Source organism: Schistocerca piceifrons, chromosome 1, assembly GCF_021461385.2.
Source record: "Schistocerca piceifrons isolate TAMUIC-IGC-003096 chromosome 1, iqSchPice1.1, whole genome shotgun sequence".
In the NCBI taxonomy this organism is placed as follows: Eukaryota; Metazoa; Arthropoda; class Insecta; order Orthoptera; family Acrididae; genus Schistocerca; species Schistocerca piceifrons.
This window is the reverse complement of record NC_060138.1, coordinates 921,912,001-921,939,405: the sequence shown is the minus strand read 5'-3', so window position 1 is coordinate 921,939,405 and position 27,405 is coordinate 921,912,001. Positions and strand designations below refer to the sequence as shown.

The window sequence follows — 27,405 nt, the reverse complement described above, 5'->3', positions numbered from 1 at the left end:
TCGAACGAGTGTGTTCGCACGCTCCGCCATTGCAGGAGTCACAGCTGTGCACGGCCGGCCCGCACGCGGGAGATCAGACAGTCTTGCTTGACCTTGCGGCGATGATGACACACGCTTTGCTCAACGACTAACCGTGCTTTTGTTCACTGCCAGATCACCGTAGACATTCTGCAAGCGCCTATGAATATCTGAGATGCCCTGGTTTTCCGCCAAAAGAAACTCGATCACTGCCCGTTGTTTGCAACGCACATCCGTTACAGACGCCATTTTAACAGCTCCGTACAGCGCTGCCACCTGTCGGAAGTCAATGAAACTATACGAGACGAAGCGGGAATGTTTGAAAATATTCCACAAGAAATTTTCGGTTTTTTCAACCAAAATTGGCCGAGAAAAAAAATGTGTTGCATTACTTATTGAACTGCCCTCGTATATAACACGTCGCTCTACCTCTGGCATTTATGCAAGAAGTTATTCGGCTTGACTTTGATTGACAGATTTTCTGGGTATCCTCCTGAAGGTTATCGCACCAAGCTGTGTCCAATTGTGGTGTTAGGTCGTCAAAATCCCGAGATGGCTGAAGGCCCAGCTCCTAATGCTCCAAACGTTCTCAGTTGGGGAGAGATCCGGCGACCTTGATGGTCAAGGTAGGTTTTTAAATGCACCATGACAAGCAATATAAACTCTCGCCGTGTGCAGTCGGGCTTACCTTTCTGGAACGTAAACCCATCATGGCTTACCAAGAGGGGCAACCAAACGGGACGTAGAATATCATCGACGTACCGTTGTGCTGAAAGATGCTGCGAATGAAAGCCAAAGGATTCCAGAATAAAATATTCACTCCACAGTGGAGTGTACGCTGATAATAAACTTCCTGGCAGATTACAACTGTTTGTCGGACCGGACCCCGAACTGGGTTAGAGCACTTTCCCGCGAAAAGCAAGGCCTCGAGTTCGAGTCTCGGTCCAGCATACAGTTTTATCCTGCCAGCAAGTTCAACCAAATGATTTCTGATACGAAAAGAAACGTCACTCCATTCCTTCATTCTTGGTTGTTAGACCGTATAGAGAAAGTCAACTACGTTGGTATCTCATCACTGTCTGGTATGTCTCCAGACACGTCCTCGTCCTGCAGTGTCATTGAATAGGGTAATGTTGTCTTCTTCTATGAGTGCCGCTAATCAGCGAAGTCCTTTTTGGAGACGTGCTGGACAGTGGCGAGATATAAATTTGATAGTCGCTCGCCATAGAGTACGACAATCAGGACTGATGGCCTGGGGCACCATTTCTTTTCGTAGCATGACTCCTTTAGTTGTCATCCGTGGCGCCCTTACAACACAGCGGTACGTCGACAACATTATATGCCCCGTTCTTTTTCCTTCACGAAGAACTATCCTGGAATTACATTTCAGTACGCTAATGTGCGACCGCACTTATCTTCATACTTACCAACCCATACCTCTGCCAGCAAGGTCACCAGATCGCCCCCAATTGAGAGCGTTTGGAGCATTATGGGCAGGGACCCCCAGTCATCACGGAATTTTGATGATTTAATGCTCCAATTGGACAGATTTGGCACGATATCCTTCACGAGGACATCCAACAAGTCTGTCTATCAGTGCCAAGCTGATTCACTGCTTGCATAATGGCTAGAGGTGGACCTAGGCCTAATTAACTGGCTCAGTTTGTTAAACTCTTCCTCTTAAGTAAATCTTACGATTTTCTGAAACTGTAATCGTTTGTTTGTATATTTACATCACATCTACCGATTTCCGTGCTATTCCAATAACTCCTTCGTGGAGCGGCGCTTTTTTTGATTGAAGTTTGTTTCCGTATCCGACTTCTTTGCTCATTGTACCTGACTACCTGACTAACCTCTTCAAATTCATCCAATCTTCATCATTAGTGAACTGAGTCCTAAGTCTATTTTGATCCTGGATGTGCCTTACAATCCAATATCTGACTCGAAATCCCTTCCTGGCCATGACGTAATCTAACTGGGATCTTCCCGTATCTCCCGGCCTTTTCCAAGCATATCTCCTCCTCGTGTGACTCTTGAACAGATTGCTATTACTGGCTGAAACTTGTTGGATGACCCAGATTGTCTTTCTTATTTCTCATTTCTACTACCAAGCCCACATTTCTCCAGTGACCCTTTCTTCTACTAGTTCCCTATAACCGCACTGCAATTCCTCATGACTATTAGATCTTCATCTCTCTTTACGTTCTGACTTACTCTTCCATTATCCTCATATACGTTTTATAAATCTTAATTTTCTGTTTGCAACGTTGCTTTTGTACCTGCACCATCGTTGGTAGAATTGGTTTGTTGTTGAATCTCATGAGGACAAGGCTTATCACTGAACTGTTCATAGTAACACTCTATCTATCCTACTTTCCTATTCATAATGAATCCTATTCCCGTTATACCAATTTCTGCTGTTGTTGATATTTCCCTACACTAGTCAGACAAAAAATTATTTTCTTCTTTACATTTAACTTTAGTTACCCAATTACATCTAGACTGAGTGCTATCATTTCCCTCCTCAGATTTTCTAGCTTCCCTAGCACATTCAAAATTCTGACATCTCTCGCTCCGACGCGTAGAATACTATCCTCTCGTTCGTTATTCGATCTTTTATCATGGTCATCTCCCCCTAGGCACTCCCCTCCTGGAGTTCCGAATGGGGACTAGAGCGGGATATTTTGCCAATGGAGAGACCTACATGAAACTTTTTCAAATACTGTCTGCATGTTCTATGGATACACATTATGTGTCTTTAATGCAGTGATTTCCATTGTCATTTGCACCCTCATGACTTTGATCATTGCTGATTCTTCCGCCTCTCGGGGCGGTTTCCCAGCCAAGGACAAAACTGTGCCCTGAACCTCCACCCCCTTTGACAAGGCCACGAATGTTGATGATTTCAATTCAAAATGTAAGCATTGGTGAGATTCGAGCCCGGGTCAGAGTACGGTTTGATTACTAGTCATAGATGCCTTCCCTAGACTGAAGCTACAAATTAATGTATAACTTTTCAATCTATCCAAGAGTTGCCTCTGCCACTATACGAAATCCTCTAGATTTTTAGGTTACGTTCTGTTTGATGGTATTACGTTCATTGCCACGGTGACATTGAGAAGATGAAGCCTTTCGCCGTCGGTGGAGGCTTTCTGCGCGTATGTCACAACTTGTACGAATCCTGTTAATTGTTTTCAAAGCACATCGTGGTAACTGGAAGCCGACAGCATAAATCTATAGTAGACATAAGTGTCAGGTCACAGCTGGTAGTGATTGAGGGAAGTCTGAGGGGACAATGGTACGTCACAGGCAGCCTGCGTCCATATGCGATACTCACCAGGGGACAGTATGGTGTTGTGATTTTTCAGTAGGTTAACGCTCGTCCACACCTAGCACGTGTCTCTGCGTGATGTTGTGGTACTCCCGAGTCCAGCAACATCAACAGATCTCTCCCATGTAGAACTTGTGTGGGACTAGCTAATGCGTCAGCTCCATCTTAGGGACAGTATCCAGGATATCAGCACCCAGTTACAACAGCTGTGGACCAACTTGTCTCATGACGGGATACAACGGCTTTATGAAACCCTTCCCAATCGAATCGGGGTTTTCATCCAGGGGAGAGGTAGTACAAAGTCGAACCGACAAGTGGGCTCACGCTGCCAAGTTTCTTGTAAATCTATCTCGATATCATTACCACTGAAGTAGTAAAATCGCAAACTCCCTCAAATCAGTGAAGTTTTATTTCGTTTCCTTCTTCAGTTCCAAGTGCTTCACTTTTTTGCCTGTCATTGTATGTTAACCGTAGAGCAGATAACAGATTTAAATCCAATCAACTGTGTCGGAAGAGTTGCGCCACTTAAACACTGTTCTAATATTCTTGAAGCAAGCAGGCTATTCTTCGATTAAAATAACTTTTTGATTGATGTTTCAGGCAGTCAGATGTAAGGTGCGAGTCACAACTAGCCATAGTGTCCTCCCCTGTATGGGAATTACATAATGTGTGTACGAGCAGACATTGTGACACATGAACAATGACACATGGAAATTTGGGTCTGGCTGTGTGTCGTGCATGGATGGCCAAACCGTTAAGGCGAGCGCTCTCTTATAGCGGGAAATTTTCACTGTCGTCAGTCCCACATACAGTTGAGGGTTGTTCGTATTTGTAACTGCCAATACATTTAAATGTGTTTCATAACAGCTATAATCGACGCAGTGCCTATTCCTTTGGATGTGCATGTGCATTGCAGTATTATGGTTACAGCTGAAGTGTCACTACCCACAGAGTACCAGTGCAGGCTTAAATTATCATGTGGCATATGTATACAGTATATTTTAATACGTTCCAATTTTGACCACCAGGTGCAAATCTGGCAGTGTACAGCGTCTATTCAACGTCTCCGACGCTGGTATTGAAAAAAATTGTATAAGAGGCGGTTAGCAATAACATCAACATTAAGTCTTTCTCCCTTCTTTGACCTTTGCTGTCCATATTCTGTTCTGATCTGTTACATATGGAAACATTTCAGCGCGTCTTTCTTACAGTCACAGTGCCGGGTTTGCACCCGGGCTCCAAAATTGGAATCACAGAGAGACTGCCAACAAACGACAGTGCCTGAATGAACGAGTGATTAACTATGAGGCTAATTGTCGTAAGTGTTGACTATTATATATACTGGGTAGTTATAATTAGAGTGTAATTACTGACAGAGGTCCAGTGTGAGCTGTAATTATCGTCTGGCAGTGAAACTTGTTAGATATTCTAAGCTGTTAAAGTGAAACCAATTTACGGTGAAAAACATTGGTTCCAATTTTTGCTACTAGGTGCATATATGCCGCTGTGAATGCAACAAACACATATAGAAGTGTTTCTGTATGTAACTGATTAGGAACAGGTCTTGAGCAGAAAAGGCCAAACAAGTGAGAAAGGCATAATGTTGATTTTATTATTAACCACCACTTAGACAATTTGTTCAATATGAGCACCAGAGACACCCACTAGACGCTGTACAGTGCCAGAATTCCACCTCGTGGCCAGAACTAGAACTATGGTTTTCCAGTGCAGACTGGTTCCGCATTAATGCTTAAGCATATCTACCAAGTTTCGCTGCAATACGATAATTACAGCCCACACTGGACCTCTGTAAATAGCACTCCGTCTTCAGGCCACGAGTGGCTTACTGGGGCCGTCCGACCGTCGTGTCATCTTCGGTGGAGGATGCGAATAGGAGGGGCATGGGGTCAGCACACCGCTCTCCCGGTCGTTATGATGGTATTCTTGACCGACGCCACTACTATTCGGGCGAGTAGCTCCTCAATTGGCATCACGAGGCTGAATGCACCCCGCAAAATGGCAACAGCGCATGGCGGCCTGGATGGTCACCCATCCAAATGCCGACCACGCCCGACAGCGCTTAACTTCAGTGATCTCACGGAAACCGATGTATCGACTGCGGCAAGGTCGTTGCCTCTGTAAATAGCTGCACTTTAATTATAACCACCCGCTACATGCGGAGTCTAGCCAAGGGACGGTATTTATAAGGAGTGGAAGGGAAAGGAAGTACCAAACACAGAGAGGTTTATATCGACAGAATGCCACGTCTAATCAGCAACACCGTGAACAGGCACTGACGTCTGTCAATAGCAAAGTAATTTTCTTCGAGATACGTGTGTTAGTTCTGTGCAGTGGTTAAGAACAGATTACAAGCAGTAATAATAATGGCAGCTCTTCGTGGGCGAGATAAGAGCATTTGTTCTACGTACGCACGCGTAATGCGCGCCATCTGTTGCTGTCCAGTAGCGGGCGCGCCATTTCGCGAGACACCCAACTGGCGGCGAAAAGACGAGGGTCGTTTATCTGCGCCAGGACAGGGCGGACCGGACGGCGACGACGAAGACGACGGCCTGGAGGTGCCGCTGTGCCGCATCTGCTACGAGGGCGAGAAGGCGGGCAAGCTGCTGTCCCTGTGCCACTGCAAGGGCTCCATGGGCTGCACGCACCTGCGCTGCCTCGAGCGGTGGCTCGACGCGGCGCAGAAGACGCGCTGCGAGCTCTGCGGCTTCAGCTACCGAGTGCAGCTCACCAGGCGCTACTCCGTGCTGCCCTCTGTCCGTGTCTGGATCCGTGAGCAGGCTGATAAGAGGTAGGCCAATACTCAGCGCGCTTGCTTCACACGTGGTTGGCATGCACTGCCGGACCCATAGTCTAAGTGGCTCATCTCAGTACACATCATTTGTTGCCTAAGAGCTTCAAGAATAGTATAATGATTCCAATCCCAAAGAAAGCAGGTGTGAAAATTACCGAACTATCGGTTTATTAAGTCACGGCTGCAGATTACTAACACGAATTCTTTACAGACGAATGGAAAAACTGGAACAAGCCGACCTCGGTGAAGATCAGTTTGGACTCCGTAGGAATATTGGAACACGTGAGGCAACACTGACCCTAAGACTTATCTTAGAAAATAGATTAAGGAAAGGCAAACCTACGTTTCTAGCATTTGTAGACTTAGAGAAAACTTTTGACAATGTTGACTGCAATACTCTTTTTCAAATTCTAAAGGTGGCAGGGGTAAAATACAGGGAGCGAAAGGCTATTTACAATGTGTACAGAAACCAGATGGCAGTTATAAGAATCAAGGGACATGAAAGGGAAGCAGTGGTTGGGAAGGGAGTGAGACAGGGTTGTAGCCTCTCCCCGATGTTATTCAATCTGTATATTGAGCAAGCAGTAAAGGAAACAAAAGAAAAATTTGGAGTAGGTATTAAAATCAATGGAGAAGAAATAAAAACTTTGAGGTTCGCCGATGACATTGTAATTCTGTCACAGACGGCAAAGGACTTGGAACAGCAGTTGAAGGGAATGGACAGTGTCTTGAAAGAAGGATATAAGATGAACATCGACAAAAGCAAAATGAGGATAATGGAATGTAGTCGAATTAAGTCGGGTGATGCTGAGGGAATTAGATTAGGAAATGAGACACTTAAAGTAGTAAAGGAGTTTTGCTATTTGAGGAGCAAAATCACTGATGATGGTCGAAGTAGAGAGGATATAAAATATAGACTGGCAATGGCAAGGAAAGCGTTTCTGGAGAAGCGAAATTTGTTAACATCGAGTATAGATTTAAGTGTTAGGAAGTCGTTTCTGAAAGTATTTGTATGGAGTGTAGCTATGTATGGAAGTGAAACGTGGACGATAAATAGTTTGGACAAGAAGGGATTAGAAGCTTTCGAAATGTGGTGCTACAGAAGAATGCTGAAGATTAGATGGGTAGATCACATAACTAATGAGGAGATACTGAATGGAATTGGGGAGAAGAGGAATTTGTGGCACAACTTGACTAGAAGAGGGGATCGGTTGGGAGGACATATTCTGAGGCGTCAAGGGATCACAAATTTAGTATTGGAGGGCAGCGTGGAGGGTAAAAATCGTAGAGGAAGACCAAGAGATCAATACACTAAGCGGATTCAGAAGGAGGTAGGCTGCAGTAGGTACTGGGAGATGAAGAAGCTTGCACAGGAAAGAGTAGTATGGAGAGCTGCATCAAACCACTCTCAGGAATGAAGACGCCAACAACAACAACAACAACAACAAGAGTCTAGCTTCACGAAAGGAGTAGCCACAGAAACTGCAATTTACTGTTCTGTCTGTGAGGCACTAACAGGGTAAACGATAGGTCGAAGTAGTAAGTAATTCAATTTTGTACGCATTTCATTGTGTGAACCTTTGCGTAAGTTGGAACATTACAGGATTAGGGAGTAATCTCAACCATGGTGCATTTCATATCCCACAAGCAGCAAGGAGAATATGGTCCTCCAGCGTCAACAAACAGTGGAAAGATTTTAATCCGAATGGTGTCATGTAATGTGGATTGTACCTCACGGCCATGTCCTGGGTCCACTGTTTTCATTGCTTTTCTTTATACACAGGGTATCCCATGAGGAATGGTCAGTATTTAGTGATGTGACAGGAACGAGCTTTCGTAGCACAAAAGTCTAGTAAATATGGTCTCTGAAATGAGCACTCGTTCATATTCGCCGCTGTGAAACACATTTTTTTTTACTGAACAAGTGCTCATAGCTCTAAAGGTAAGTATTTCAGACCCCATGTTTACTATACTTTTTTTCTTGTTTTGGGAAGCAAAGAGGTTACAGCAGAAGAGATTTGTTTCATGATATCGAAGATGAAAAAGTGCTCATAACTCTTAAGATATGCATTTTAGAGCCTATGTTTAGTTGACCTTTTGCTTAGAACCAGCGTTCCGATCATAAACCTGAAAATTTAACATTCCTCCTGAGATACCCTGTAGATCAGTGAACTGGCACCACACACAGCAGACGATTCAATTTGTTTTTTCTTTTTGCGTAAGGGGCTATCAAAAAGGTTCCGTTCCACGGCCGTAAGGTCCGGAATGGGTTTTCCAATCAAGCAAAATCGCCGTGAGGATTGAGGCAATCATCCCACCGACGCGCCGGCTTGAAGTTAGCCGTCTGAGAAAATAGCATGCCCTGCCTACTGAAAATGTTCGTCCGACAGGACTCATGGACCTTTCAAGTCCTTTTAATGGGACGAAGGCGTGATAATCGCATGGGGAGAGATCAAGATTATAGGGAGGATGCTAGAGTGTCTTCTGTGTCATGACATTTGCGTTATGGGGACGTGCGTCGTGAAGCGCCAGCACGCCATGCCTTGCACCATTCCACAACAGCGGTTTTCGGCAGACCTGCTGCCTCGTACACATTCTTCCTTCTCTGATGAATGTCTAGCAGTGTTTCCCTCTCCGCAGCCAAAAAAAGAATAACAACAAATTTCTCCTGTTTACACGCTTTTGTTAGTAACGACGTAATAGTTCACGTTTCCACATTTATCGCAAACACGTCGTAAGGACGTGAATGCCACACTAATCCCTCGTTTACTCTGAGATGACTAAGCCACGGGATACCTCCCAATATCGTGTCGGGCCTGCTTTTGCTCGGCTTAGTCTAGGAGCTCGACGTGGCATCGGCTGAATTGGTAGTCCCTAGCAGTAATAGCCGTGCTGTCTCTATAGCCGTCCATAATTGGAAAGTGCTGCTGGTGCAGTATTGTGCATTTGTGCACAAACTAGCCTCTCGATTATGTCCAATAAATGTTCTATGGGATTCATATCGGGTCATATGTGTGACCAAATTATTGCCTCGAACGGTCCAGAATGTTCTTCAAACCAATCGCGAAACAATTGTGGACCAGTGACATAGCACATCTTTATCCATAAAGTGTCATAATTATTTGGGAACATGAAGTCCACGAATGGCAACAAATAGTCTCCAAGTAGCCTAACATAACTATTTCCAGTCAATAATCTGTTCAATCTGACCGGAGGACCGAGTCCACACCATTATGGAGCCACCACCAACTTGCACAGTATCTTATTGACAACTTGGGTCCATGACTTCGTGAGGTCTGCGCCACACTAGAACCCTGCCATCAACTCTTACCAACTGAAATTGGGACTCATCTGACCTGGCCACGTTTTCCCAGTCGTATAGGGTCCAACCGTTATTAAAACGAACCCAATAGAGGCATTGCAGGCGCTGTTAGCAGAGGCACTCGCGTCGGTCGTCTGCTGCTACAACCCATTAGCGCCAAATTCGGCAGCACTGTTTCTTCACATACGTTCGTCGTACAGTCAATAATGTGTTCTGCGGTTATTTCATATAGTGTTGCTTGTCTGTTAGTACTGACAACTCTTCTCCTAGTCGTTAAATGGAGGCAGTCGGCCGCTGCGCTGTCCGTGGTGAGAGTTGATGCCTAAAAATTTGGTATTATCAGCACACTCCTGACACTGTGCATCATGGAATATTGAATTCCCTAACGATTCCCGAAGTGGAATGTCCATGCTTCAAGTTCCAACCACCATCCAGCGTCCAAAGTCTGTTAATCCCCGTCGTGCGGCCATAATCACGTCGGAAACCTTTTGACATGAATCACCTGAGTAAAATGACGGTTCGGCCAATGCACTGCCCTCTTATACCTTGTTTAGGCGCTACTACCGAAATCTGTTCATGTGCATATCGCTATCCCATGTCTTGCGTCACCTCAGTGTACACGTCAGTGCTTTCATAGTCCGTCCCCGGTAGCTGAGTGGTTAGCCGACACGGTAGCTCAGCGTGTTCGGTCAGAGGGTTAGCTGCCCTCTGTAATTAATAAACTTAGTTAATCGATCAACAACGAACTTAAACGGATGTCTTACGACGTCCACCACGAGCACATGCAACGAACAAAAGCGAACAAAATGAGATTAAAAAAAAAAAAGTGGCCAGCGCGACGGACCGTCAATCCTAATGGCCCGGGTTCGATTCGCGGCTGGGTCGGAGATTTTCTCCGCTCAGGGACTGGATGTTATGTTGTCCTAATCATCACCATTTCATCCCCATCGACGCGCAAGTCGCCGAAGTGGCGTCAAATCGAAAGACTTGCACCAGGCGAACGGTCTACCCGACGCGAGGCCCTCGTCACACGACATTATATTATAGTGCTTTCATACCAGCATTGGCGTCACGATGCGTTGCGTATCCACCCTCAAACAGAAACTTTTTGATCGCCCTTTATACATGTCACTAGTGTTGTTACGAAAAACGTGCACTATAATGTAAATGATCCAGGAAATAAGGCAGTTCGTATCATAAGCACATGGGTTTCAGAGAACAGATTAATGCTTAACTGTAACATAATTTAGTGCATACAGTTGGAGACGATTTTAATAATTAATTACATTTCTTAGCTTACGATATCCTTCGGCCAACAAATATTATCACTGTGTCTACGGTACTGGCCTTATTTGTTGTATTTAAAGTGCAGTCCGCTGGGGAGTTGCAGATGGTTCTTAACGCAAGATCACGAAGTTCCGTAGATTATGCTGATCTGGCTTTTTAATCAAAGTAGTTGTCCTAGCGCAGTGAAAGGTAACGCTTTGGATGTGAATGAGGCATCGTTGGATGAAATGGCTTGCTACTCTGGGTGACTCAGAGATTCGATCTTAGGCAGACTATTAAGTAACGTTCGATATTGCAGCGGCTGTGTTATTCTAATTACGACACAAAGTACATTTGGAGAAAATACATTAAAAGTATTCGCAATTGCGAATGAGGACAACCATCAGCTGTAGAATGGAATGACAATGAAAATTTGGGCCAGACCGGGACTCGAACCCGTATGTCTCGCTTATCGCGAGCAGTCGTCTTACCATTTGGCCATCTTTGCACGATTCACGACATGTGGATAACCGAATGGTAAGGCGACGGCTCGCGATAAGCGAGACATCCGGGTCCGAATCCCGGGCCGTCACAAACTTTCATTGTCGTCGTGCCATTCTACAGCTGATGTTTGTCCTTATTCGCCATTGCGAATACATTTAATATACGAGTATTGAGTAACGTAGTCGAAATTTCACAAAGGACGTCATTTATTTACGACGTTGGTGTTGGTCAAAAGAGCAAAACCAGACTTGTCGCAACGTCGTGTGCTCATATCAACAAACGATCTGCGATTCACATGCATAAGAATCGAAATACGTCAGAAATATTTCATTGATATATAAATTAACAATAATTAACTTTCCTACTATGTAATTTGACTGCATTGCTCGCAGACACACGTCAATACGTAACCTGTCTGGCTTCCGGCAAGGCTCGCACTGTACGACTGTCGCCACGTGGGTTACCTCCTTCGGGCATTGCTCGTGACAGCCCGACAATGCACAAAATGATTCGTGTTGTTAATATCGTTTCTTGTTTCTGAAATACATGATCAGATTTTATTTTTAAGCAGATCCTAAAGAATATGCCGATGAGAGACGTTTTATCCTTGTGAAAATTGCTACTTTACATCCTGTGTAACTAATAAATAGTATAGAAATTATAAGTTTTTGCGCACGTACGGTATCCCCATAGCCAAGCGGGCCATAGCACTTGTCTGCAAGTTTCCCATCAGCTAAAGTAAACAGGTCACTGAACTGTAGTGCCCTGCGATCCAGTATTTGGCGGCGATGTTTGTGGCGTACACCGACCAACAAATTCTTTTAGTGTTAGCTGACTGCTACAACAAGTAAGATGCTTCGAATGACAATGAAATACGTATGGCTGCAAGAGCCAGTAATGTTAAGCGGAACTTCATAGTACCAACGTGGTCAAACGGCCGGTAAAACTTAAAATTCTTAAGACTGATCTCAAATGGAAAGCTTTCCTCTGAATATCATTATCAAGATCTTACGCAGAAACTACTGTCTCTGACACTGAAACTGCGATTGCTTAGACCGTATTATCTCCTATTGTATCATTTTTGGGTCAACTTTGGGCGCTCCCGAAGAACATTTTTGCCCAGAAAAAAGTAATCACCAGATTTGTGCTATCAGTTCTCGAACTTTGTTTAGGCTGTGGTTCAGACGTCTTTAAATTCTAATTCCGTTATCCCTGTACTTAAATGTCATTGTGGGATTTGTTCCTGACAGTTTGTATTCAGAAGGTACTGCAACGTTCATTGAGTGCAAACGAGACGGGAAATCGATGTGCATTTGGGTAATGCTTCCTTAAGCATGGTACAGAAAGCCTTGCGTTATTCAGCAAATTTCATTTTCAATATGCTTATAACAGAAATGAAAAGAATTGAGAAATCTCAAGTTTTCAAATCAAAGTTGAAACAATTCCTTTTGACACACTTCTAGCGTTCTGTAAAGGAATTTCCCACAGTAGTTAAGAACTTTGGTGTCAAATGTTATTTATTCTTATACTCTCTCACATTTTTTTCGTGTTTGACGTTCTTCCATTTATAAATTTTGTGTTCAGAATTCCGTGAACTAAGTACTAACTAGTTCCATGACTAAGTAAATTTGGTTCGTATGGTGCCGCGCAACCCGACAGATGAAATAAATAAAATAAAACTGGACCACTTGCTGCTATATCGAATTCCCACATTCGACATGAGCCAGGAGTAACTCAGGTAGCTCCTGTTAGATCTCCAAGGTCATCTATATCTGTGCTCACTGTAATTTTTCGAACAGCTGCCGAAGGGAATGATGGTGGAAGATTCACCCACTGCTGTGTAGCTTTTGTCAAATTGTTGGCACCATTTCACTACAACTGGACGCTACATTCCACTTTGTCCTTGTACCGTCACAATTACTCGGTGAATTTATGTGCAATTTAAACATTTTGTTCGCAAGGGACATTCTGTCCCGAATACTCGAACTTCATACACTATTTGATCAAAAGTATCCGGACACCCCCCAAAACATACATTTCTCATATCAGGTGCATTTTGCTGCTACCTACTGTCAGGTATCCATATCGGCGATCTCAGTAGTCATTAGACATCGTGAGAGAGCAGAATGGGGAGCTCCGCGGAACTCACGGACTTCGAACGTGGTCAGGTGTTTGGGTGTCACTTATGTCATACGTCTGTAAGCGAGTTTCCGGGTTCCCGGGTTCGATTCCCGGCGGGGTCAGGGATTTTCTCTGCCTCGTGATGACTGGGTGTTGTGTGATGTCCTTAGGTTAGTTAGGTTTAAGTAGTTCTAAGTTCTAGGGGACTGATGACCATAGATGTTAAGTCCCATAGTGCTCAGAGCCATTTGAACCATTTGTAAGCGAGATTTCCAGGCTACTAAACATCTATAGCTCCACTGTTTCCGATGTGATAGTGAAGAGGAAACGTGTAGGGACACGTACAGCACAAAAGCGTACGGGCCGACCTCGTCTGTTGACTGACAGAGACCACCGACAGTTGAAGAGGGTCGTAATGTGAAACAGATAGACATCTGTCTAGATAATCACACAGGAATTCCAAACTGCATCCGGATCCATTGCAAGTACTGTGACAGTTATGTCGGAGGTAATAAAACTTGGATCTCAAGGTCGAGTGGCTGCTCACAAGCCACACATCACGCCGGTAAATGTCAAACGACGCCAGGCTTGGTGTAAGGAGCATAAACATTGGACGATTGAATACTGGAAGAACGTTGTGTGGAGTGATGAATCACGGTACATTATGTGGCGATCCGATGGCAGCGTGTCTGTCTATAGCGAACCTGTAACATTACTCTCCTTTCGTAACACAGCACTCATTTGCAGGTTGTGTCTGCAGAGAACCCAGAACATTATTCTCCTCTGATAACACACAACTCATATTGCAGGACTGTTTCTGCAGGGAATCCGGGACATTATTCTCCCTTCATAATGCACAAGTCATATCGCAGGACTGTGTCTACAGCGAACCCAGAATATTACTGTCCTCTGATAACGCGCCACTCACATTGCATAAAGACTTACTTTTCTTACTCCCTACGTAAATTCAGAGGAAATGTCCTGATGTTCTAAAGAGCAGAGAAACTTAGGAAAACCTAAATGTAAATGACCGCGAACATCCATTTGAATCCTAATCCCTGGGAAAGTGCGTCCGGCACCTAACCACATCCAGACCTCAAAGGCGTCCCACAGAGATCTCCTTGGCGTAAAAGTACTGTAGCTCGGTTTGGGCGAGTACCTAAAAGTCTTTATGCTTTTCCGACACTCATGAGGTCATTAGAAACTTGGAAACAAAGAGCATTATGTTACTGAAAGATCACATTGCCTCTAGGCGAAGCAACCATCATTTATTAATAAACGTGGACGGTAATTCTTTAATCAAATCACTTTTGATTGCATCCCATATTGTGTACTGTCCTCGAGAATGTTAACGAAACCTACTACGCCCGACCGCAACTGCGCTATATACCGTCACCCGAAACTGACTTAGATGTTTTTGTTCTCTGAGGGTTCTTTACGTACGAACTGTCGTACTGAAGTGAATCATAAATGTCGCTCATCTGGATAACTTACTTCTGGGGAATGAGCCGCGTGTATGTTCACTACTAGCGAGCAAATTTCCTGTATTTTTCATCGACTGATTTCCTTTAATAAGACCGCTGTCACAACCCCGTCTACGTAGGTTGGAACTTAAATAGTGGCAACACTGCTGTGGAGACACACTGCAATGGAACCTACTAATGTCGCTGATAGCACACGTTGTTGACATACTACCTTACTTCCGAGCAAATGGATTCGCCCGTCCCACGTCACCGGCGTGCGCACAATCGAGGGAAACAGTCACTTGTGAGCGAGAGTCTAACGTAACGGTGTCACTATGTTTCCGAAACAGGAACAACGGAGTTGGATCAAGATTGAATGAGCCAGAGGTCGTACAGCACGACAGTGTCATCAAGGTCTTCAAGAGGCGTGCGGGGAATCGTCATTGCCGTACAGAAGAGTGGCACGTTGGGTAAAAACCTTCAACGAAGGTCGGCAAACTGTGATAGACATGCATTGGGCAAGTCATTCTAGCGTCTCTGAAGAAGAAGTGCATTCTGTTGCCGCGTTAGTGGACAGTGATCTACGCCATACGATTCGTGAGCTCGCCCACGAAACCGGATTAGGGCATACGACTGTGCTTCTTATCCTGAAGGAACGCTTGGGCATGCGAAAAATTTCATCACGATGGGTTCCGCGTAACTTGACAGAAATGGAGAAATGGATGCGTTACGACGCTGCTCAGACGCACTTGGAGCGCTATGAGCGCGAAGGAGAGTCTTTCTTACGCCGTATCGTAACACTGGATGAGACATGGGCCACATCGTACGAGCCAAAACCGAAACGCCAATCCAACGAATGGCGTCATAATGGGTCGCCGCGAAAGTCAAAAGTGCGTCAGAGTCCCAGTATGGTGATTCTCGTGTACGACTGTGATGGTATTATCTTAACGCATTACGTACCAACACGGCAGACCGTCTATGCACAGTATTACTGTTCGTTTTTGGAGCATCATCTGCGACCAGCTTTGCGAAAGAAGCGGCGACTCTTTCTGCGCAACCCACCCATCATTTTGCACGACAATGCGCGGGCCTATACAGCGCAAGCTGTGGATGCTCTGTTCGATCGATGAGACCAGGACGTAATGTATCATCCACCATACTAGCCGGACTTAAGTCCTTGTGACTTTGATTTGACACAAATGGAATGGCCATGGAAGAGCGGTTGTTTTTCTCCAACACAGTTGGAGAATTGACGAACAGGAATTTGATGTGAATATGGTTTGGTTTATCGACGAAGCTGACTTTTATTTGGATGGGTTGGTCAAAAAGTCAAATTGACGCATTTGGGGAACTGAGAATCCGCATTTCGCGATCGAGGAGTCTCTTCACCCTCAAGGGTGTGCAATGTCCAATCAGGGAATAATCGGTGCGATATTCCTTGATAGCACGGTGACCACGGAACGGTACGTGAAGGTTTTGGAAGATTATTTCGTCCCCATTATCGAAAGTGACCTTGATTTTGACAGATGTGGTTCATGCGAGATGGAGCTCGACTCTATCGGAGCAGGAGAGTGTTTGATGTCCTGGAGGAGCACTTTGGGAACCGCATTCTTGCTATGGGGTATGCAGAGGCTACTGGCATGGGCCTCGATTGGCCGCCATATTCTCTGGATCTGAACGCATGCGACTCCTTTTTGTGGAGCTATATTAAAGCCGACAGCATCGATGTTCCGACACTTCAGCGGGCCATGCAGAATTTCACCATTCGTCCGCTGCACATCATCACCAAGAATGGCAGGCATATCGAACGTGTCATAACCTAAATCTGAGTATCTGTGGTGACGTTTACATACTGAATAAAGTGCGTGCACTAATTTAGGTTTTTTTCATATAGTTCAATAATTGTCACCCTGTACGACGAACGTATCCGTTAGAGCAGTGTGAATTTGACTGCTAAATATAATTCACGCTCACAACAGAAGTACTACTTCCACTTTCCGAGGAAAATCTATGAACATTTCACTAGCTGAATATATCTTCCGTTGTCTGAACACATTTTGCAGACGGAAACGGTTCTGAATTAACAAATCATCATATCACAGCAACTGTAGGTTCCTGCTGGACTGTTCTCGTCATTCCAGCGTAGTGAAATTCGATAACGTGTCAGTGTTACTTCTGAAGTCATTATGAATCAATTTCGTTCGAGCCTACTAGCAATTGCATGGACTTGTGATTGTAACAGATTTATGTTTGTACTAGAATTATTCTTTCTTCTTATACAGCGGTTGCGAATCCGTAAATTTTTACATGAAATTTGTTTGGTAGGCAGTAATATACGTATCGATACATTCTGAGGAGACTATGGAACATTGATATATTCTGGCGTAGGTATATGTACTGGAAGATACTGGCCCCTTTAATTGCACGAAAAAATTCCAATCGCTGCTTCGTGTGTCACTAGCGCGTTGTTGTAGTGGATTGCATATGGCGTCTTACTGAATAACTCTGGGTTGGTTATATGCTTATTTCTGTCTAGAAAGAACACTGAGCGACATCTGGTTAATTTTTATCATGCTCTAATTCTTGCCTTGAGCACAGAGCTCGTAATTTGATTGTGAACCATATTCGATTCCAAACAGACTTGATAGCTGCTCCACTACTTCCAAGATCCATTTCGAGTGCCGATCCAAAATCTTGGAATTACGTCTCGGAAATTGAAACAACGAAAAAAGTGTAATGTTTTGAAATACTCCTTTTTCATTATAGCTTTGAGCCTCTATCACATAAAAGCGATTTCAATTCAACGAATAACTATGAATTCCTCGATCTAAGAAACTTTTTTTAGTGGATTATAGCTATAATTGTACTCCGTTTTTTTCAATAGGACAGTTTTATTTTGAACTGATTGGTGCGGCCGAGGTACTTAATCTATTTTCCATAGTGTTATCGGTGGTAAGTATAAGTTACTTGTTCATCTTTTTCTGTTAAACTAATTAGAAGTGAAAATTTGTCCTTGTATGCTGATTGGAAAGTAACTGCCCACTTACTGCTGATGCTCTGAGGTATTGTACCATTATTTCTACTTTATTGATTGCAGACGTAACTTCAGTGTCTTAGCGTTAGCATGTGTTTGTTACGACGACAGCTGATTCGATAGCTTCAGGAAGTTTCAGACTCTACAAGCTTATAAAATTTCACATGGTATCTTCCATATCCTTCCTCAAAATGTGTTTAGTGGATCTCAGTATTCCCACAAATTACGTGATTGACATTATATTGTAACTTTTCCGAAGATTTTCCGTGAAATTCTTTCTTGGTGATATGAGTGATCATTTACAGTCCAGCTCTGTTCGTATCTTAAACTGTCTGCATTCTTGGCTGTTAATGATCTCTTTGATTTACAGTTTTTTCTTGATATTCTTTTTCCCCATAAGATATTATCCTGTAGATACGACATTGGGCGCTAGTCTATGAACTGAACTATGAACTGTGTTCTCCTACCGTGCTTCGTGGTAGTTTGCAAGCCATTTGGGAAGATCGTTCCATATCACGCAACGGAATATTGTCTGCTTATTTTGCCGGTTGTACTGTTCATATACTTGGCAAGCATTATGGAGGGCCTTCTTTTTATCTCTGTCTGTGTCCAATGATACTTGCTCATTTCACGGATGTCTCTTGGAAGACCTAATTTTACTCCACATCTCTTTAATCTTTGCGAAAGGAGGTAGATAGGATAAACTTACTTCCTCATTTAAGCTGAAATGATTTTGAGAACTCTCTTTAGTAGTTGGTTTTGGAATTTTATATGTTCTTCGTTATTAAGAAAACTATTCACAATAACTTTTTGTATTATCGGGAAGTAGGGGAGGTAGTGCCACAGACATAATAAGTGAATTGGACAGTCATTAAAACAAAAGCGTTTTTCGTTGCGACGGGATCTACTCACGAAATTTCAATCACCAGTTTTCTCCTCCGATTGTGCAAACATTCTGTTGGCACCTATCTACGAATGGAGAAATGATTATCAAGATAAAATAAGAGAAATCAGGGCTCGCACAGATAAATTTAGGTGCTCGTTTTTCCCGCGCGCCGGTCGGGAGTGGAACAGTAGAGAGACAGCTTGTAGGTGGTTCATTGAACCTTTTGCCTGGCACTTTATTGTGAATAGCAGAATAATCACGTAGATGTACTGTACTTAAATAACTCATTCGTGAAGTACGTTATCTTTCTTTATCGATGTATTTTTCTGTTGCCCAATGGCCAATTACATGTAATTTTTATTTATGTCAGTAGTTCTACCTTTTATTTATTTAGAGATTTATTGTGTAATAACCAGGGCTACAGATTCGTTTATCAGGACGAAGCACTATGTGGATTTAGGCTTATATCGTTTCCTTATTAGAATATTTCACGTTGTTTGTAGTTTAGATTAAACTAAATTATTCTTTGTTATATTTTCATTTGATGGCTTCTAATGCCAAACGGTGGTAGCAATATTAGATTATAACTACTGGTAGAGGATCTGTGTTTTATTCTTTACGACATGGTCTGACTATTGCTGCTGGGTGTATGTGCACTGTCGCTACAAGAGAGATTGCGGTGACACTGATGTGGAAGAGTTAACAGCAACATGTGCTTCTATAAGAATGGACACGCATGAAGCCTGCAATAATTTTTACGGTCAAACCTTGGCAAAACGTTTACCAGAAAATCAATGGCTGGTTCAAATGGCTCTGAGCACTATGGGACTCAACTGCTGAGGTCATTAGTCCCCTAGAACTTAGAACTAGTTAAACCTAACTAACCTAAGGACATCACAAACATCCATGCCCGAGGCAGGATTCGAACCTGCGACCGTAGCGGTCTTGCGGTTCCAGACTGCAGCGCCTTTAACCGCACGGCCACTTCGGCCGGCACCAGAAAATCCTAGAAAGTTCTGGTCATACATAAAGTCAGTGAATAGATCCAAACCTTCCATTAACCCTCATAGATCCATCTGGTGTCGAAACTAAAGACAGAATACATCATCATTTTCTGGGGCCTTTGTCCCACTTCAACTCGGGGTCCGCCCTGTTACTAAGGATTTGGCAATGTTGGTGTCAGAGGGTGGCTGGGTGCCCTTCCTGTCGCCACCCTGTACCCCCCGCGATGGAAGTAGTGTATCCCAGCTGTCTTCCTCCAGTGTAAGCCATGAAACAGTGCGAACGTGTTCAACTGTCTGCGTGTCATGTAACTGAGGCGGGACATGAGGTTCGGCCCGGTATTCACTTAGCGGATCTGGAAAACCGCCTAAAAACCACATCCAGGCTGGCCGGCACACCACCTCTCGTCGTATATCAAAAAATGGTTCAAATGGCTCTGAGCATTATGGGACATAACATCTGAGGTCATCAGTCCCCTAGAACCTAGAACTACTTAAACCTAACTAACCTAAGGACATCACACACATCCATGCCCGAGGCAGGATTCGGACCTGCGATCGTAGCAGCAGCGCGGTTCCAGATTGTAGCGCCTACAACCGCTCGGCTACCACGTCCGGCCGTCGTTAATCCGCCGGGCGGATTCGATCCAGGGCCGGCGTGCCTACCCGAGTCCAAGACGCAGCGCATTAGCGCTCTCGGCTGACCTGGCGGATTTAAAGACAGTATACAGGAAACAGGATCTATAAATTCCGCATTTAGAAATGTTTTCGTGAAAGAGGATACAACCGCAAAAATGTCTGACTGCCGCATTGACTCACAAATGAGTGATATCGTTATTAGCAACCTTGGTGCTGAACAAAAATTAAAACTGCTTAAATCGGTTGAGGCATCAGTCTATGAAGGATTTCCAGTTAGATTTTACGCTGAACGCGCATCGTAATTACCTAGTCAAGTATAGAAGTGTCTACAGTGTAACTTCGACTTTGAAACAAGGTGGAACTCTGCGTTTTTCACTTAAACAAACAATGCCAGAGCTGAAAGAAGTGGTTATGGGAGTTAAAAATCCGTGGACTAACCATTAAACGATTTATAAGACTACTTCTCAACTGACATCGAAAGAACTCAGACACACACACTGCTAGGAACGCTGGAATGTTGTTCACTTACGATGTATTGTGTGCAGGAAAGTACCATCGCTGGGCGATCTTAAGGAACTGCGGAATGACTTGGAAAAAATTTCCACTTTGTCTAATGAATGGCAGCTCTCGTTGTATGTGATAAAATGTAAGATAACGCCTACAGCACAGAAAAAGAGCGGTATAGTAGCTGACGACAAGACGAGTGATAAACATCTTGAGAACGTAACGTTGTATAAATGTTCGGGGTTAGCACGAAGAAGCGATATGAGATGGGACGATCACATACAATCAGTTTTAGGGACGCCGAGACAAGACTTGGATACGTTGGACACGTTCTGGGAAAGCGCGGAGCAACTGTAAAGGAAATCACATACGAAACTTTAATGTGACGAATCCTAGGGTATTGTTCCAGTGTTCGGAGTCCGTAACACATAGGAAATACAAGAGACATCGAACGGATTGAGAGCGCATTTCTAGAATCGTAAGAGATCGATATAGCCCTGCAAAAGCGTAACAGTGATGCTCGCAACAGATAAAGGGGAACTGGAAGAAAGACGGCTTCGATCTCGAGGAACCCTCTTGGATAAATTGAGAGAATCTGTATTCGAAGACAGCTGTGCGACCATTATGCTATCACCATTGTGCACTGCCGGTAAAGAAAGATTAGTATTCTGGGAGATACGGTGTCTATTTCGATCCGATGATGGAATATTCCACCTCTTGGATAGTACACTACTGGACATTAAAATTGCTACACCACAAAGATGACACTCTACAGACGCGAAATTTAACCGACAGGAAGAAGATGCTGTGATACGCAAATGATTAGCTTTTCAGAGCATTCACACAAGGTTGGCACCGGTGGCGACACCTACAACGTGCTGACATGAGGAAAGTTTCCAACCGATTTCTCATACACAAAGAGCAGTTGACCGGCGTTGCCTGGTGAAACGTTGTTGTGATGCCTCGTGAAAGGAGGAGAAATGCGTACCATCACGTTTCCGACTTTGATGAAGGTCGGATTGTAGCCTATCGCGATTGCGGTTTATCATATCGCGACATTGCTGCTCGCGTTGGTCGAGAACCAATGACTGTTAGCAGAATATGGAATCTGATCATGATGATCATGATGGTCAGGAGGGTAATACGGAACGCCGTGATGGATCCCAACGGCCTTGTATCACTAGCAGTCGAAATGACAGGCATCTTATCCGCATGGCTGTAACAGATCGTGCAGCCACGTATCGATCCTCGAGTCAACAAATGGGGACGTTTGCAATACAAAAACCATCTGCACAAACAGTTCGACGACGTTTACAGCAGTATGGACTATCAGCTCGGAGACAATGGCTGCGGTTACCCTTGACACTGCATCACAGACAGGAGCGCGTTGGTGAACTCAACGACGAACCTGGGTGCACGAACGGCAAAACGTCATTTTTTCGGATGAATCCAGGTTCTGTTTACAGCATCATGATGGTCACATCCGTGTTTGGCGACATCACAGTGAACGCACATTCTCCAGATCTCTCACCAATTGAAAATGTGTGGTCAATGGTGACCGAGCAACTGGCTCGTCACAATACGATGTGACTGAACTGTGGTATCGTGTTGAAGCTGCATGGACAGCTGTACCTGTACACGCCATCGAAGCTCTGTTTGACTCAATGCCCAGGCGTATCAATGCCGATATTTCGGCCAGAGGCGGTTGTTCTGGGTACTGATTTCTCAGGATCTAGGCACCCAAATTGCGTGAAAATGTAATCACATGTCAGTTCTAGTATAATATATTTGTCCAATGAATACCCGTTTATCATCTGCATTTCATCTTTGTGTAGCAATTTTAATGGCCAGTAATGCAGAAACAAGTCTTTCAGCTGCTTCAATACCTTCCTTTAAACCGACCTAGTGTTGACCCCAAATAATCGAGTGGTATTCAAGAAAGGGTCGCACAAACGTCTCCTTTACCGATGAGCTATACATTCCCAGCATTCTCTCAATAAAACGAAGTTGACTTTTCGCTTGCCTTCTATAGAGGATACACGACGAACTGTTTTACTAGATCGAATCTATCAACTGCTTTTATCACAACCATAGGTTGAAACACAACCGTCCAAGCACACTTCCAGTTAGGGAAAATTAACCAGATGTGAGTAACACCAACACACGCACATGACAAATGCTGGTGAACTCCTGCAGCACAACAAATCTAACTGGCATTGCCGGTTGTAAACTAGGTGACCAATTGGCAACGCAGGGAAGCAGTGTTGCAAACTAAACGCATACAAACACAAGGTGCGATCGATTTATAACCAATCGAGCACTCATATAACGTTGTTGTTACAGGTACAGATACTGGTGCTGGCCCAGCAGTACCCCTCCACGATAGGACTCACACTTTTATGACGACGTAAGCTATGACAACGATACCGAATCTCACACGATACCCGAAACTAACAACCACCTCACCCTTGGACGCTCTGTCGCAGATAGCAAGAAATCCGCTACTGCACTTATCACACGACCAGACTATCGCTAAGTTTTTTTCCCTTGGCGCTTGCCTTGGCACTTTTTTCCCCTCTGCCCATGAAACCACTATCCTTCGTTCGCTTTTCGTACATTATCTATCTCCCCGATGCGACCGTATTAGTCGGTAATCGTACCCAGGCGTACGGATAACATCACGGTCCCACATCCGGTAAAGTCCTCGATTAGTAACTAATAAATACGGAGGTAACCACTGCCTCCTTATCTGGTGGATCTTCCTTGCCCTTTGTACTCGGTGTCTTAATACCGCGCCACCTCGTTTGCTGACAGACAGTGGGTAGGGACTGACAGAGCTTCTCATCAGCACCCTTAATTGGCCTGCTAGTAATTTAGCAACTAGCACGCTGCTCGCCTTCATCAGTGTGTGGGCAACACATGGACAGTTGTATGATAATGCGGTTATTAAAAGCCACTGCTGCGTCCGCTAGTTTTGAGACTCAAGGCCGGCATGATCCATTACGCCGACCATCTCCCGGAGCTCGTACAGTCTGGTACTAATGGCAGTGTTTATACGCCTAGAAGCACGAGCGACGCCGCAGCGTAGCAGACAGCCGCCCCCAACAACGCCCCCTCACACTGCCGCCTCCAGCGCCGCTGCCACCGCTGCCACCGCCGCAGCCGCCACCTTAACTGCCAGAGGGGCTTAACGACCGCCCCCGCGATATTGCCGCCCACGTGCCGTCCAAACGGCCTCCCAACCACCTCTGCAGCTTTCCGCACCGCGTCGGGGACAGTCAGCGGACGATTTTCCGCCACTTTCAAGAGCGCCGTCTGGGCCGCCACCAGGGAATAAGGACGAGGTTTCATCCGCTGTCTGGCAGTGGATTTTCGCGTCGTTAGCCACGCCTTACAGTTCCGGAAGGAGTGAGTTCCGAGTTGATAAGGATTTGTCTGAGCTTTATTCTCTCGGTTAATGAAGTTTCCGCCGTAGAATGGTGCCCCATATTTGCTTTTTCACGTAGACCTAAGTAACATTCGTTGCAAATTTTTTAGACTCTGTAGAAGGCGAAGCCCGAAAGCTTCGTAAGTAGCAACCTGCGTGTATAAGCTTCAGCACGGAGAGACATATTGACAAGTGTCACTTAGCTTAGGGTACACTAGTCCATTAGTTACGTGAGCTCAAAATGGAGGGGGTGGGGAGAAATCCGGCTAAATCCCAACAAATCTTGTTTAAAGGGAGGTGGGGGGGGGGGGGCAATGAAAACTTCCTCTCTCTCTGTCAGGCTTAAACGCAAAGCAGGATGGTAAGACAGTCTGATACTATTCCCACATAATCTGTCTGCTGTGCAGGACAGTCCATACGCCAGAGGATGTCGAAAGCACCTTTTTGTCTGTATATCCGCTCCAATTGGAGCTAGGAGATTATAAACCCCACATTGATGATACTTGTGAAGCCTATATGAATCGATCCAGCGGTCTGAGAGAGGATATCCCACATATACACACATACTTTCTGCTTTGTCGTAATTTTTTTCTGTTTTCCGCCTTTCATTGTTTCAGATTTGTGGAGGTATGTTGGTTCAAATGGCTCTGAGCACTATGGGACTTAACATCTATGGTCATCAGTCCCCTAGAACTTAGAACTACTTAAACCTAACTAACCTAAGGACAGCACACAACACCCAGCCATCACGAGGCAGAGAAAATCCCTGACCCCGCCGGGAATCGAACCCGGGAACCCGGGCGTGGGAAGCGAGAACGCTACCGCACGACCACGAGATGCGGGCAGGAGGTATGTTCCCACTATGCAAGTAATTGCAGGCAATTTGCTCGAACAGCCCACAGGTATACTGCTGGTCCATAATGCCCAACGGGCACAATATTTCGGCGATCAGACATGTCACCATCGTCAGGTGTGCTGACGAACTGAGCTCCTGAGGGCGGGCGGCCGTATTAAATCCCCTCCCCTCGCGAGGCGTTCTTTCTGTGGTCCGCGCCCACGCACCAGCGGTCGCCGAGACGCTGGCGTCGGCGTCTACGGTGGCGTCAGTGTAATTGCCTCCTCCGCCCTAGTCACCCGTTCGTTTCCTGTGCTGAGCGTCTTTTTAATTAGACTCAATGCTGGTTCCCATTCCCCGCTGAGGTTGTAGCCGCAATCTCGGTTGATGGGTCCATCCCTGGTACGAATTTCGATAGTCTCTCTAACGACGCTGTCCCAGCATGTAGATGTCTGTGCCAACACCCTGGTATGTTGGTAATCCATTTCGTGATTTTCGGACAAGCGGTGCTCTGCGACCGCCGACTTGTTGGGGTACCCAAGTCGAGTGTGCCTCTGATGTTCTCGGCAACGATCTTCGATGGTGCACACAGTCTGTCCACTGTAAGTCTTCCCACATTGACACAGAATCTGGAAGGCCGGCATATACCAGATTTCGTGTCTTCGTGTCCATTTGTAACGTGAATTTATCGTTCGGTGTTACTTACGATTTCCGGCTCTGTTAACTCATGAATGTGATCCTGGAGATGTATTCGTTAGTTTTGCGTGTTTGTCTGTAGTCTTTTGTTTGTGTTTTGTGTGTGTGTGTGTGTGTGTATTTCCTGCTTGTAATTGTGTCATTCTTTCTTGAGAGGGTGAGGTGGTTTTTCTATGTATATATGGATATTTGTGTGTGTGTGTGTGTGTGTGTGTGTGTGTGTGTGTGTATTATGCTGTGTGTAAATGTTCTTTTTATGGATACTTGAGTGTGTGTGATTGCTTGTGTATGTATTTTACTGTGCGTGAATGTATCATTGTTTTTTTTTCACACAGCTTAACCGTATAGTACACACACATAGACAAACACAAAACAACAATTAGCAATACTACACACCGGAAACACACATACTTTGAGTACGAAATGGGAAGTGCAAGTGATGTATGCGATGTGTCAAATCTTGGTGAAAGAACGCCAGAAATCGGCCAGATGGAGCATGAAAACTAACAAATACATCTCCAGGACCACATGCATGAGTTAACAGAGCCGTAAATGGTAACACCGAATGATAAGTTCACATGAAGAAATTTGTGCTACAAAAGTTGCTTCTAACCTAAAAAAGAGCAAAATACGACAAAATGTAACATAGCAGCACGTTGTATCTACCACATAATGCGTTTATTGTATGTATGAAAAGAAACATATATTATGGGCCACTGAAGATGATCACCAAATAAAAGAAGCGATACGCGTATGGCAATAAACAAACTGCCTTCAGTTAATTACATAGACGGAACATACCTCGAAGAACTCTGCTTTATACTGTATATATTGAGGAAAGACGAACTCATCATCTAAATAATGACTGCAGGTTCACACAGAACCATCCAGCGTCGTCGTTTGTACGGCGTGCGTATCGGAGGAGTTAGTTTTTAAGCGCTTGTTGTACCATACTACTTGATTGGCATTAGTTGCTCAGGCAAAGCCGGGGTGATGGCTTCCTAGACATGAGCACGGAGGATTGAATACTCAGTCTTAAAGCAATAGGTCCTATTGTCAGTCATTAAAAATCGTTCGCTAGACAGGAAATTTAACTGTAACAACATTTCAGTATTCCAGTACTCCTGAACTCACTGGCATGTGTTCCTGAGTCCACTATAGTATACACATCGAATAAGAAATGATGTATCTATGTAAGTTCAGAAGTCAATGATTTTTCTCAGCCGACCTGTTTCTAGTCTAAAAGAAAGTCATTAGTGTGAGATTTTTCAGGATGAAAAGTTGACACTCAAAGTACTTAAGTATTTTGTTTAAAGAATGTTGTAGCTCCAGTGTAGCTGCAAACATTTTACACTCCTATTCTCATGAACTGCGCTATGCCGCCTACTGCTTTTCACACCGCCATCACGCCACACTAAGTTGATATTATATTGCTCTCAGCTTGCGGTAACAACATTACTCTGCCGGCGATGGTAACTGCCTTGTAACCATTTTTTGGTGTAACATTGCTCGACTGAGAATGGCTTGACGAGAAAGTTCCCTAAAA

At 44.5% G+C, this 27,405-nt stretch overlaps 1 protein-coding gene across 1 annotated transcript in view; it reads left to right on the top strand.

Moving 5' to 3' along the window:
* Nucleotides 1-5,787: 5,787 nt before the first annotated feature.
* Nucleotides 5,788-27,405, top strand: part of LOC124776536 (E3 ubiquitin-protein ligase MARCHF3-like) — an 88,335-nt gene continuing 66,717 nt past the window's right edge. The window contains exon 1 of the mRNA XM_047251568.1: nucleotides 5,788-6,158. Within this exon, the coding sequence (XP_047107524.1) occupies nucleotides 5,788-6,158 (371 nt within the window). The remainder of the gene's footprint in view (nucleotides 6,159-27,405) is intronic.